Here is a 13,141-nt window from a genome sequence, read left to right on the forward strand (position 1 = left end):
AGGAGGCAGACAATTTCAATTAGTATTGGTGGTGGTGGTGGTATTGGAGGGCTGGTTGTGTTAGGTGGAGCCTTGGCCATTGCACGTTTGGTAGCAACCTTCTTCACCATCAACAAAATTAGAGAAGGCCGCCATGTCAATACGGAAAACGACTGCTTCACAAAGGATGATGATGAAGAGGGAACCGCACAACGCCAGTATGTTCCTTACAATTCATGTTTGTTTGTTTATTATGGGCTAAGTTTAGTTTTTTTCTGACGGCTATGCTTTAATTTACAGAGGATCAAGTGATGAAACTTCAAAGACTATGCCTGCCCAAATGGAGCCCTACCAGATGATAATCATCCAATCCTATCCTATCCTATCCTATTATCCTATAATATCCCTCCCTTCCTATGACCACTCTAGCTAGTTGCACATCAGGATTTATAGTATCTCTATAAATCAATGAAAAGAACGAGACATCCTCAGTATGTAAACGCCGATGAAGGGAATCTCCTCACCCATAATGACTTGCAAAAACCAAGTATTGCAAGTGCAGTCTTGTTGCCAGCAGCGCATGGCAATGAACATCTTTTTCTAAGTAAAGCAAACGTGGGCAATAGTGAAGACTAACATGGATAACAACTGCTCCAAACTGCATGTTTTAGAGAGAGTCGGTGATGGAGGCATGAGGGAGTTGCCAGAGAACTCATCGCCAAAACTAGAGGAAACAAACGATGGCCTAGAGAAGTTGGAGAAAGAAGACAAAACAGTCCAAACAGGAGCTCGACAGGGACAGTAATCTAACAAGAACGAGGAGGTTGTTGGACAAGAAGGGGAGAAAGAGGAGCCCTTGATGGAATACATTGCTAATGATCGTGATTTTGCCGTTGTATAATTATGTTTTTGATCCTGACCATTCTTTCTTTCATTGATGATCAGTGAAGCAACAGAGAAAATTTAAGTCCACAAACAGTTTATCTTTGTTACTTGTTTACGATTGAACGTTAAACAATGACTCCACAGCAACCCAATCGTATTAGGCGACGCAAATACCAAGGCAGTTCAACATTTAAAAAATAATAATTAAAACAAAGAGAAAAAAGATACGTGAACACTGCACCACAGAAAAAAGAACTATGTATAGCAAGATTCGTACAACCAACCCTCTGTTTCTTGCTTAACTTTTTGTCATTTTCTGTCGTCTCCTCTCCTCTCTCACAATTTTCTTTACAAAGTGTACATACTAAAGCCTAAGTATCCACTCCGTTTCCTATATACAGTAGTAGTACCCTGAATTTAGACCTTGCTCATTCTCATGCCGCCAGCTTATTTGGCCCTATAGTCTCCAACAAATAGATGAAAAGAAAACTACGGAGCTAATTAAACAAAAATCTTTCCTTTTTTATTATCAAAACATGACGGAGTTTCAGTATTTCTGTAGGCAAAACTTCATACCCATGCCTGTATGCAACGGATGGATGGGTGGATTGAGCTTTAACGGCTCCATGAATTAGCATTCAAGATATCGGGGATTGTCCACTGAGCTAGGCCAGCTGCAACCCGTAGACCATCCCAAGACACCTAGAATTACATCAATGCTTAAGCATGCCCTAACCTGGGAGGGGAGAAAAATCTCATGTCAGGACAGAAAAATTCACCAAGTCATACAATCAGGGTTCAGAGATAATGTCTGCAAAATTACCAAACTTTCCGCGCTTCCTTCAACATGAAATAACATGACAGCCATTCCCCTTTCCTTGTCGATCTCAGCCTGGTCATTGATGGTAAAGGTGTTACGGACATAGAAGAGGGGAGATATATAAAAAGCAGAAATCACTAGCTCCAACCACTCACCACACAAGAACAAATAGTAATGCCCACAGCTGACAATGCTGTTGTAACCTCAGCCATCATACCTGAAATTATTGTTTTAAAGTTTAAACAGGTCCAACAAGTAGATTGAAAAGATTTTTGAGTAGTGTCACTTATGTTTTAACCTCCAGACATAACAAAAGGAAATCTAAAAATGATTAGTTCAATAAAAGCTGTACCTTTTCGATCTACGGAAACCACACAAAACCATTGTATGGAGTGCCCTTCAATACTATGCCAAGAGGCAACCTTGCTGGCCTGCCAACTTTCTAAACTGGGCAAGGCTTCCTTGCACATTGGAATATTAGCTTGTAACATTCTGGCAACACCATTTCCTTGTGACAACATCTCCCCTTCCGCCTTCAAACTTACATGGTGGACATTCTTGTTGTGTTTTCCATTCACCTTGGAAACCCCAGCACTTCCATTTCTAATTTGAAAGGGATCGTCAGAACTTCGTTCTGGCAATGACAGTTCTACAACATTCACCATCATTTTCTCCCATATAGGTTTGTATCCTTTGGAGGCTTTTTGGAGCTCTTCTTCTTCACTCTCTTCTTCAGAATCAGCAATGAAGTCATTTACTTTGTCTGCTGTTATTTCAGCAGCAGACAGGGCAGCTTGCTCCCTTAAGAACTACAGTCATGATGAAAGGTTTACTATTAGAGCACAGCAGAAGTAAAAAGGAAAAGTAAAATTAAATCATAATCCAACCAACACAAGCTACCTTCATAATTTTGTGTCTGGCACTACGAGTTTTTGCATGTTGCAGCCATTGCTTGTGCCTCTGAAAAGCTGATTTTCCGGTAAGTGACTGGGGAAAGAGATAAAGAAAAATATGAGCCCTAAACGCACAAGCATGAGATAACTAAATGATGAGCATGTCAAATTACATGGGAATTACTATAAATAACTCCTATAGAAGTCTGTAGAAATTAGAATTCTATCCATAAAAAGACCTGCCTAATGATCAAACCTAGAACGTATCAAATTTTTGTTCTTCCAAATAATTGAGACCTAGAGCTGTTTCATAGCCACAATTTACGGAATCATAAATTGGGTATCAAATACCAATTGCTACTTTTTTAACCTTGACGAATTGAGCTTGAAATAATTAGCAGCTACTGCTGAATTCAGCTTAGACTATTCCAAATTTTGCCATATAATGTGTGTGTGCTAAAATTTTGTACATCTTATAGTATACATTTAAAGAAGGCAAAGATAGATAACGGTTGACAAATACTGACATTATAAGTGATTATCTCGACAACTTCTGCATTTGCAAGTACATGCATAGGAGAAACAAGATTGCCATTGACCTGCAACAAATCAAAGTTCATCCTAGTTTTAATTCTATAGAATGAAACTAGGAATTTAGAATTGAAAAAGAATCAGTCAAACGTAAGGAAAGTACCTTAGCTGCTACCATTTTGTTGCCAATTTCAGTGTGTATCATATAAGCATAGTCAATAACAGTTGCTCCTTTAGGAAGATTTTTTATCTGTACATATTGTAAAAATATCTATCAACATAATCAAGCATAATTTTCTTGTATGTAAAGATTTATGTTCTTCTTATCCAATTAAATATAACAACAATCCCAATTATGAAGCAATCCAATTTCTTACCTCTCCCCTTGGCGTAAACACAAACACACGACTGCCTAATAGATCTCTAGTTATAGTTTCTACAAATTCTCGAGAGCTCATGTTGCCAACAAATTCCTCTTGCCATTCTCTGATTGCATTGAGCCAGCCAATCTGGAGGAAACAAGAGACTTGATCCATGAAATTAGAATCAAAGTCATGGGACATGAAAGGGGTCTGCCAAGAACTCCCCCAAGGACAACTAATAACGAATCAAAAAATAGCAATGAATACAGGTACAATACCCTGAGTGCAATGTTTGCATTGTTAAGGCAGACAGTCTTCCCTCTCGAACTTCTACCATAAGGGATAGTACGCCCAACAAAACCAGTAACAAAGCCTCTCCCACTATAATGAGAAGCAATGCCTCTCTGAGCTATCAGATCCATCTCTTCTGTTCTTATCTGCCCAAACAGAAAGCCACTGATTTAAATGAACTCCGAAATAACTGAAGTTACCCAATATCAACTTTGGAAAATATGAACATGCTCAAAAAGAGCATCTGATAATACCTGCACTTCTAGCCGCAAAATGCTCTCATACAAGAAAGGAATTACAGTTGTATGGAGACTCTGATAGCCATTCGGTTTTGGGGTGGCAATATAATCTTTCATCTGCCAGAAAAATAAACAACTACTTGTAAATTTACAAATAACTTCTGCTGATACTTAACTTGAATCTTGTAAGAGTTCAAAGAAATACGCACCGTTCGAGGAATAGGGGTCCAGATTCCATGAACCAGCCCAAGAACATGGTAGCAGATCTGCAGAGAAAACAACAATAAAATGAAACATATTAGTACAGAGTCAGCAAAGAATTCCGTATCTCCTGGAACAAGAAAGGATATACCTGCTGTGGTGTGCACAAAGGCCCAACTCCAAGAGATGGCTTTGGTTTGATTACAATTCGGAGCTGGTAATAACGAAGAAAAGCTTTAAGTCAATGAAGAAATATGAATCATCATTAAGTGTCCTCAACAAAAGTTGAAGGTTAATTGAAGGTAAATATCAGAACAAACCTGTGCAATTTGATTGACCTCATTAATTGAACCTTTAGATTTGAGCACAGCTTTATAGATACTGCAAGCGAACATAAGAACTGTCAATGTTAGCCTGAGAAATAGTCCTCATAATAACTGTTGAAAATAGACCATGAGAAAAACTAACTACAGAAATATGAAGCAGAAATTCTGATTTAGCAGACAAAGCATGACACACTAAGCTTGAAAGTAACATCATCTCATTACAAGGGTTACAAGAGGGATAGGTGGTCACGTTCCATGCCACCTTAAATCTCTTTGAATAATGTCCTTGTATTTCTTGTGCCAGATAACAAAACAGTATTTAAAGCATATAATCAAGTCAGAAAGAATAATGCTTGTAATGAGTTTAGACATACCAAGCAGGCTTCAAAATGAATGAGAAATGTAATAGGAGTTATGGTCTGACCTGTATGGTTCCTTACATACAACGCGAACTTCAGTTTCAACGGTCACGAGTTCTAAGAACTCATCATCCTCAATCTTCTTCATCAAAATTTTGTTTGCCTAGCACAAAGAACTAAGGTTTGATGAGCAAACGTCACTGATAACACAGTCCTGGAAAGATAAACTGAGAACTTCTATTGGATGCCAAAACAGTAACTATGAAATAGATAATCTTCCTTAAGCATTATGTAGACCTTGTTTAACGAATTAATGCATTACCTCCACAAGTTCTCTCTCATGTTCTTTGCAGAGGTCTGCAACTCTTCTCTTGATCTTAGCATAATCTTCAGCGTTTGTGTACATGAAGGAAAGGTTTTCAAGTTCCAACTGCAATATGGTATCAGCGCATTATTAGACTACGAATTAACAGATGCATCATATATGAAAATAAAATATGATTTAAAACTTTATCACTATAAATTATCTCAGTCATCATAAGCTTGAAATTCCCCAAGACAAGCATAACCTTTTTGTCTTGTCTAAAGTATACCTTAGGATGTAAATTTAAGTCACAACTCAATGACATTTCAAATTTCGGAATGTGATGACTTGCGATCAGAAACTACTTATTTAAGCTACAATCAATCATAATATAGGTCCAAGGGTGCCATTATAGTGCAACATTTGAAAACTGAAAAATTGAGAATTGAAAAGCATAAATGTGTACCTTGATTTGGTACATCCCAAGCAACTTTGCTAGTGGAGCAAAGACCTGCAATGTCTCACGTGCAATGCTGGACTGAACACAACAAAACAACAAACTGTGTCAGGCTATCAGCTAGCTGCTTATAACCAATGAACTTTAAACAGACAACACATCACCTGCTTATGTGGGGGCATGTGTGAAAGAGTACGCATGTTATGTAATCTGTCAGCTAATTTGACGATGATAACTCGAACCTGGGGCAACAACTAATTTAGTTTCCGAATAATTTCATCTACACACAACATTTAGAAGCATGATAATAAATAGATCCACCTCCTCTGTCATGGCTAGAAGCATCTGCCGTAGGTCATCTGCTTTTACATCTTGTACAGAATCCTGCTCGCTCTTACATTTCAATTTTCCCAGCTTTGACACCTAAACACAAGGAGAAGGACATTGAAGTACTGCATGCCAAATTAATTGGGAGGTTTTTGAAACATTAAAAGAGCTATTTAAAACATAAAAGCAGAAAGTTATTAATACTAGACACATTAAGGCACGGCACCTTAGTTTCTCCTTCTACAATATGGCGCACAGTTGCGCCAAACTCCTCCTCTATCCTTTCGAAAGTAACAACATTGGTATCCTCGACTGTATCGTGTAGCAATCCAGAAGCAATGGACTCCCAATCCAACTCCTAGGACAACAGATACAGTCAGAATCAATTGACATATGGGAATAAACATATAGAAAGAGGCCTACTTCTAACTTTGCAAGACTCACAAGTTCCCCTAAAATACGTGCAACTTCGACTGGATGAATGATGAAGGGCTCTCCACTGCGCCTTTTCTGACCATCATGGGCCTCAAAAGCCAGCTACACAACCAAAAACCAATGTTATATACAATCACCAATCTTATTCAATGGACTTTGAAGACAAGAAACTAAAATTTCTTGTTAGGCATATAGCTGACCTTAAGAGCATTGTGGACAAGTTCCAGTTCTTTGGGTGAGAGGTATGAGATAGTCGGCTTAAGATCCTGGGATAATCAGATTAAAGATAACATAATTCACACCATAAATATCTCTGTTGGAAAAACACTATCATTCTCATTAATGCGTACTTAGGCAATAATCAAAGTTTACCTCCCACAACTTTTCAGGAGAAACCTCATTCAAGGCATCTGAAGACAAAGATGAAGAACACTGCAGATGCCATCTCTTACAAGCAACATTAAGCAAACCTGATTTAAAAAGTCTTCCAAGAACTACAAAGTCTGAAGTTTCAGCAGAATACCAACCTCCTTTGTTAGAGGGTTCACATCTCTGTAAAGAGTACATTATCAAACAGATTCCATGATTAATAACCATGCAAGATTGTTGTGCGAACAACATAACACTAACACTATAAGGGAGGCAGTTCAAAAATTTACAGAGTTGCATCAGTAAGATTCTTGAAAAGAAAACCATCTACTTGGTGATACTATGCTTATTTTAATAGCTGCATTGATATGGTGCACCATTTTATCCATTTATGGAACTTGAATGCTGCCCAGGGACTAAACCAACATGCCAGGATGTAAGTAGCAATACTTGCACCCAAAATCAAGATAAGCCGAAACTATCTCTAATCAAGAAACTTGGTTTTCAATCAGTGGCAGAAAGTAAATCCATAATACATAAAGAACTTACATTAGTAATCCGGTTTCTTCTTCCATTTCGCGCGTACGGCAACCACGAACACTGAGGAGGATGAGCTGTGCTCGCAAGAAACCCCGTCAAGACTCTTGGAGCTTTCCACGCACATGAGAGCACGCTACAGTCATATCTCCCACTCCCGTCCCCTTTCGACAGCTTACATACGTTCACGCATTCTAAAGAAACTGCAACAATTCACACATTCCGAAATCAACTAGTGAAATTTAATTCCCTAATGCCCTGTTTGGATGCTCGGAAAACCAGTACAAAATAATTCGAGAATTTCAGGTTCACGTTCTTGCAATTTGCAAATCAAAGGAAAACAAAAACAAAAAATGGAAAGTGCAGTGTCCGTACTAGGCTAAGTTCACTAGGGTTTGGTTAAACCAAGTCCAATACAAGAGAATCCAAAATTCATCAGTGTCCTACATTTTCTGAGTAGGCAACGAAGAAGCGAGCAGAGATACATACCTGACATGGAAGGAGCGGAAGCCATTTGTAACAGAAGAGAGCAATCTCATTGAATCGAACTGAGCATTAAACGACACAGACGAAGGACACAACGCAGAAGGAAGAACGCAGATTGGCAACTGATTGCAGCCAACCAAAATTCAAGCGCGCGCGTTTGATAAGATAGAGAGGGTGTTGCTCCACTGAGAATCGGAGAGGGGTATGCGGTGTCCGCAAAACGTTCGGTTTCGGACAAATAAGCGACGGACTGAAACTAAGAATTTGGCAACAGATAATTTAGAGAGAGAGAGAGGGAGGGATATCGAGGAGCTTAGCCAAGGCCACACAAATGCCGTTTGATAAAGATATTTTCTTTTTCTGATTTTGAATTGTTTTTTCTTTATGAGCGATTTTAAGCGACAATGCTATGGTGTGGAGAGAACAGATTTGGACTTTAAGCCATCATGACCACATGATGACACGCCATAATTTAGGAGCATTTTTGCACCAGCGAAAACGCTCTTAACCACTTTGACTACAGTTAATCTCTCTTCCTCATTCTATATCTCTCCCTCTCCCGATTTTACTCCATTGTATGTTCAACTACCTCATCCTCGTCTTCCGAATCGCCTCCTTTAGCTTCTCTCTCGCTTCCTTCATTTCATGCTCTTCACTTCGCGGCTCCAACTCCCCTCACCATATCTTCTGTTTGGCTGCCGAGAAATTCACTGCAATTCGAAAAGAGAAAAAAAAAACAAAAACAGAAAAGGTGAGAGAGTAAATAGTTATTTATATTTTTGCTAGTGTATGCCTGAAAGAAAGAAAAGAAAAAAAAAAGGAAGGGGAAAAGGAGGAAGGAATGCCGAGCTCGTGGAAGAATTTACTCAAAAATCTCTTAACTACTTTAACTACAGAATCTTTTTGTATGTTCATTTGTGTCTAAAGGGTATTCTAGCAAACTATTCTAGATCTAACACACGTATACGTGTACCAATTCTAATATAGCTAACAAAGCGCTTTATTTGGTCATTATTGATTTTATGTTAAATTAATTTGTTAGTCATTTAATACTTCGAAATTTTTTTGGTGATTTTAAGACTTTCCTAAAATACTATAATCAAAATATTTTTTATGATTAACATATTTATTACTATAATTAACCTAATGTACTTAATTATCATAGTCTATAATATCGATAATATCGGCAAAATATTGAGGATATTATTATTTTTTCGGGTCAATAATATTTTGGAATGTATCCATACACATATCGTATAAATATCAATAATATTGAAAAATATCGATATCGATAATATCTCTCACACTTCAACAATATTTGGCCAAAATATCGCTATAATATTGATAATTTCGAGATGATGAAGACAATGAAAATTTTGAATAGTTATTTACACTAACACCTCATAAGGTTTCTTGTGTTTTCACAAAACCCCATAATCTAAAAAATTACACGAACATCCCATGAGGTTTCAGTTTGTTTTCATGAAACCCCTTTTTGTTGATTATTTGTCAAAAAATTGATGATTTTATTTATAAAAAAAAATTTGTACAAATGACAAAATTAACATCAATGAAGTATATGTAATCTAATATCAAAGGCCAGCTTTGTCATTTGGATAATTTTTTTGTATACAATTATTAATCTTTGGATGAGAAAAATGAAAAGGAGTTTTGTGAAAATAATTTTAAACATCAGTGGGTGTTCTTATAATATCTAAAACCTCAAGGAGTTTTGTGAAAAAACTGAAAACCTTAAGAGGTGTTAGTGTAAATAACTCAAATTTGAACTTTATAGAAACTCTATGTGATACTAAGTCACTCATGTATCTTACTATGCAATGTGTAAAGTGTAAAATATTATAGTAAATCATTATAAATAAATGATTATGGTGTGTTTAATATTTTTTTTCATTAATTACTACATATTTTATACACTCACAATGTTTGTCAACTCACTATATAATCAACTTAAATCAGTTAAATCCATTATGCAATATATTTTCTTCCAATTTTTTTTTTGTGATAAAGTAATAGATAATTGAATAAATGAACATTCTCCAAACTTTCAAGAAAAATTTATAAGTTTTTCTTACCATTTTTGTGGGTTTTATTCAATTTTTCCAATATTTTCATCAAAATTTCCGTGTTTTTGGACTATTGATATTTTAGACATTAATAATTACTAGATATTCCGCACATAGAGGATACCACAGTAGAAAAGTGAGTCAAATTATTTCTTTACTCCCCCTCCTCCTCCAAGTTCGATTTCACTAAGGGACAATTTTAAGACAACCCATTCCCCCTTCCTAGCGAATGACAAAAAAATGACCAGATATTCCATTGAATCTGGTGGCCAGGGAACTTAATTATGGCTAATATTGTGACATGTGGAATATGTGCATGTAAGACGAGGCGAAACTTCGTAATATCTGCTGCTTATGTTATGTTATGATATCCTTCCACAACAATACAACACATTCAACCAAAAAAACAAAGACCTTTTTGAGTTTTGACTTGGTGCAAAGTCTCCGAAGATAAAATAATAAGAAGAACCCATCTTAATATACGTGGCCTCTTTTCCATTATATATATATTTGGCTGCTAGAGTAATAAGAATATACCTTTTTGCCCAGATAAAACATCCATCTGCTGCCTTTTTGTCTGTGCTAATGTTTTCATACAGATTGAAAATTGTAATATATATCATCTTTGTGTGGTCCTTGGGAAACCAAATGAGTCGTAAATAAATAGAATACATTGCTTATAGCCAAGGGGGAAGTATGAACAGACGAAATCCAGGAGAAATAAGAAAAATGAGAAGAAGAAAAAATGTCACAAATGGGCCTAATTCAAACAAGTCTATCCGGATTAGATTGAGATGTGGCTGAAACTAGGCTACCATTTTCCCCAAAGTATATAGCAAAATACTCGCTTTAAGTTGCCTAACTTATATATACGTATGTGTAAGCCAGTCCAATCAACAAGTCCTTCAATATCTTTTGAAAAGAAAAAAAAAAAAAAAAAAAAAACAAGTTCTTCAATCTTTGCACAACATCATGATGCTACAAAAATATAAATATGTGTAGCTCTCAACTTTTATTATTTGTACCCTTTTTATTCTATATGCACTGATTTGATATAGCATCCTCAAGGTTTTGCAGTTACATGAACGCCATTGCCAACCGATTGAGCTTGGGTTGCCAGACCTGACTGCAGCAAGCATATCGATGGATCTCGGCTTCTTCCTCTCTTTCATGGTGGTATCAGATATTGATGGGAGATGATGATTGCATTTCACAAAAAACTTCTCCTTTAAGATAAGATAGAGCCTGAAAATAAATAGAGAGAGAGAAAACAAAAAACATAAATTTATCAGCAACTGCCTGCAAGTGCAACTCTCTTGGGTGGCAAAATTAAGTTTAACAATTAAAGAGATCGATGGAGTTGTTACCTCGCTCATGTAAGGTCGCAAATCTGGACAAGGCATTGTGCACTGAGAGGCGGTGCACATGACTCTAAACATTTCATGCATGTCTACATCCTCCCAGTCTTCATCTAGTAATTCATGGAATGCTCTCTTCATCAACAGTGGACGGGCCTATCATATACATACACACACACACACACACATATATATATATATATAAATGTTAAAGCAACAAAATTACTGTTATTATTTAATTAGGCATTAGGTTTAGAACAACTAACCCACTCAAGCAGAGTTTTGTCGTCCTGTGGCACGCTTGTTTTGCAAAACAGCCTCAAAAGCAAGACACCATAGGATAGGATGTCGGATTTTACTAGAGCAATTGATTCGAGGTCTAAATAATCCCGAAGTGAACACCTACCAATTGCAAACATTAATATATAAATAACAAGTAAAACATGATCATGCATGGGTTAATTATAATAATTAGGAAGCTATATGCATACTTTTGGTTGTTGATTGGCCTTGTTAATTGCTTCAGATGAAGCCAGGTAGCTCGACCGAAACCAGAGATCTGTTCAAACAATTAACAATAGTAATTAGTGAAGAACAAGAATAACACACAATTAATTAGTTTGAAATTAATTTGGAGATTAATTTTAATTTTAATTTCACCAGTGGGCGTAAATCACGTCTGAGAAAAATGTTGCTGATGAGTAATTGGCCGTGAACAACAGGACCCTGAGGACTTTCTTCATGCATATATCGAAGCCCTCGAGCAATTTCTATAGCTATCTTGAGTTTATCTTGAAATGTCAATTTCAAGTGTTTTCCTCTAGAGCCGTAGAGGTTTGTGTCTAATGAGCCTCTTTTTGTTGAGGGAAAGACGAGAATAGTAGTATTTTCACTCTGATAGTAACCAGCCAAGCTGAGTATATTTTTGTGGTGCATAGACAAGGCTGTTTTCTTTTCTGCTTCAAGAACGTCCCTGCTCCAGCTCCTGCTCGAATCCGACGTGCTGTATCTCTTCACCATTACTTGGTAGCCATAAACAGGCAGCAAACCCTCGTAAGCCAAATACTCACTCTTCTCATCCCCCAGAATTATCCTTGTCCTGAACCCAAACGTCATCTCTTCCACCATCTCCCAGCTCAGCTCCAATGGCACTCCCAGCACAAAATCAGCCTGGCAGAATTTTCTTGATGAAGCATTGTAGTTTTGCAGAGAAGGCCCTTTTGAGAGTGCCTCAACTATCACCTTTTGATCACTTTCTTCGTGTGCCTTAGTCGACATAGTTGGCTTGGCTTTTGAGGATCTTTTTTTCTTTCTTTCTATCTTCTCCAACTTGCTTGAGCTTCCGAGATATTACAAAAATGGCTTCCACAGCATCACTCAGCAGTACGCACTAGAGACATATTTGCAATTACATATACCTTATAGCGAGTTAGGTTTTGTAGTTAGTTTTTTTTTTTGGTCAACAAGGTTTTTTAGTTATCATACAACAAGGACAGACGTGATTAACTATTCCTTGGTCGGACCGATGATTGCATGAGTTGTCTTTTTGCTTCTTTGATTACTCGGTGTTGCCGGGCCGGGCGGCTTTTAATTCCATGTATTATTAATTTCGTATATGGATCATGAACAATTAATTAAAAACATAGCAAGCTTGCACATGAGTTCGATTTCTCTTCCCATACATTACAGTAATTTAGAATATCGCTTTATCAAAAAAAAAAATTACTTTCAGTTCTGATTAAGCTCTCGAATTAGATTAAAAACAAAGAAGGCATGGATGAACAAACATAACGTTTTTGGCATATATATATTATTCTAATAAATGGGAAAAACCTTCCAATATTCAAAACACAGCTTACTATAAATGTACTTGAATAGTAGCATTAGATTGGGGAATA

The 13,141-nt window shown here is 36.8% G+C and overlaps 2 protein-coding genes across 2 annotated transcripts; both read right to left on the reverse strand.

The window, feature by feature from the left end:
• Window positions 1-1,089: 1,089 nt before the first annotated feature.
• Window positions 1,090-8,169, reverse strand: RSH1 (RELA/SPOT homolog 1). Its single transcript, XM_008236905.3, has 24 exons — window positions 7,805-8,169; window positions 7,328-7,518; window positions 6,782-6,961; window positions 6,610-6,675; window positions 6,419-6,511; window positions 6,201-6,332; window positions 5,969-6,070; window positions 5,812-5,889; window positions 5,657-5,728; window positions 5,209-5,316; window positions 4,952-5,049; window positions 4,522-4,582; window positions 4,353-4,415; window positions 4,210-4,266; window positions 4,016-4,117; window positions 3,749-3,907; window positions 3,486-3,617; window positions 3,272-3,358; window positions 3,105-3,176; window positions 2,585-2,671; window positions 2,037-2,493; window positions 1,840-1,901; window positions 1,688-1,756; window positions 1,090-1,600 (listed from the first exon to the last, which is right to left on the reverse strand). The coding sequence occupies exons 1-24, from the start codon at window positions 7,827-7,829 to the stop codon at window positions 1,496-1,498; spliced, it is 2,658 nt and encodes an 885-aa protein (XP_008235127.2). The 5' UTR covers window positions 7,830-8,169; the 3' UTR covers window positions 1,090-1,495.
• A 2,477-nt stretch (window positions 8,170-10,646) lies between these two features.
• Window positions 10,647-12,521, reverse strand: LOC148915997 (putative receptor-like protein kinase At1g80640). Its single transcript, XM_089055263.1, has 5 exons — window positions 11,904-12,521; window positions 11,735-11,802; window positions 11,510-11,645; window positions 11,253-11,399; window positions 10,647-11,130 (listed from the first exon to the last, which is right to left on the reverse strand). Exons 1-5 carry the CDS (start codon window positions 12,519-12,521, stop codon window positions 11,065-11,067), a joined length of 1,035 nt encoding a protein of 344 aa, XP_088911389.1. The 3' UTR covers window positions 10,647-11,064.
• Between the last annotated feature and the right edge of the window lie 620 nt (window positions 12,522-13,141).

Source organism: Prunus mume, linkage group LG6 (genome assembly GCF_029339155.1).
Source record: "Prunus mume cultivar Tortuosa linkage group LG6, ASM2933915v1, whole genome shotgun sequence".
Lineage (NCBI taxonomy): Eukaryota > Viridiplantae > Streptophyta > Magnoliopsida > Rosales > Rosaceae > Prunus > Prunus mume.

Bases quoted from the DNA above. Each gene is read 5' to 3' on its own strand.
- RSH1 (XM_008236905.3), bottom strand. From the start codon at position 7,829: ATGGCTTCCGCTCCTTCCATGTCAG. The intron at 7,519-7,804 runs GTATGTATCTCT...GAATTGTTGCAG, and splicing joins TTCCGCTCCTTCCATGTCAG to TTTCTTTAGAATGCGTGAAC. The intron at 5,317-5,656 runs GTACACATTTAT...ACCATATTGCAG, and splicing joins TTGGGATGTACCAAATCAAG to TTGGAACTTGAAAACCTTTC.
- LOC148915997 (XM_089055263.1), bottom strand. From the start codon at position 12,521: ATGTCGACTAAGGCACACGAAGAAAGTGATCAAAAGGTGATAGTTGAG. The intron at 11,803-11,903 runs GTGAAATTAAAA...TTGTTTGAACAG, and splicing joins GACGTGATTTACGCCCACTG to ATCTCTGGTTTCGGTCGAGC. The intron at 11,646-11,734 runs GTATGCATATAG...TGCAATTGGTAG, and splicing joins AGGCCAATCAACAACCAAAA to GTGTTCACTTCGGGATTATT.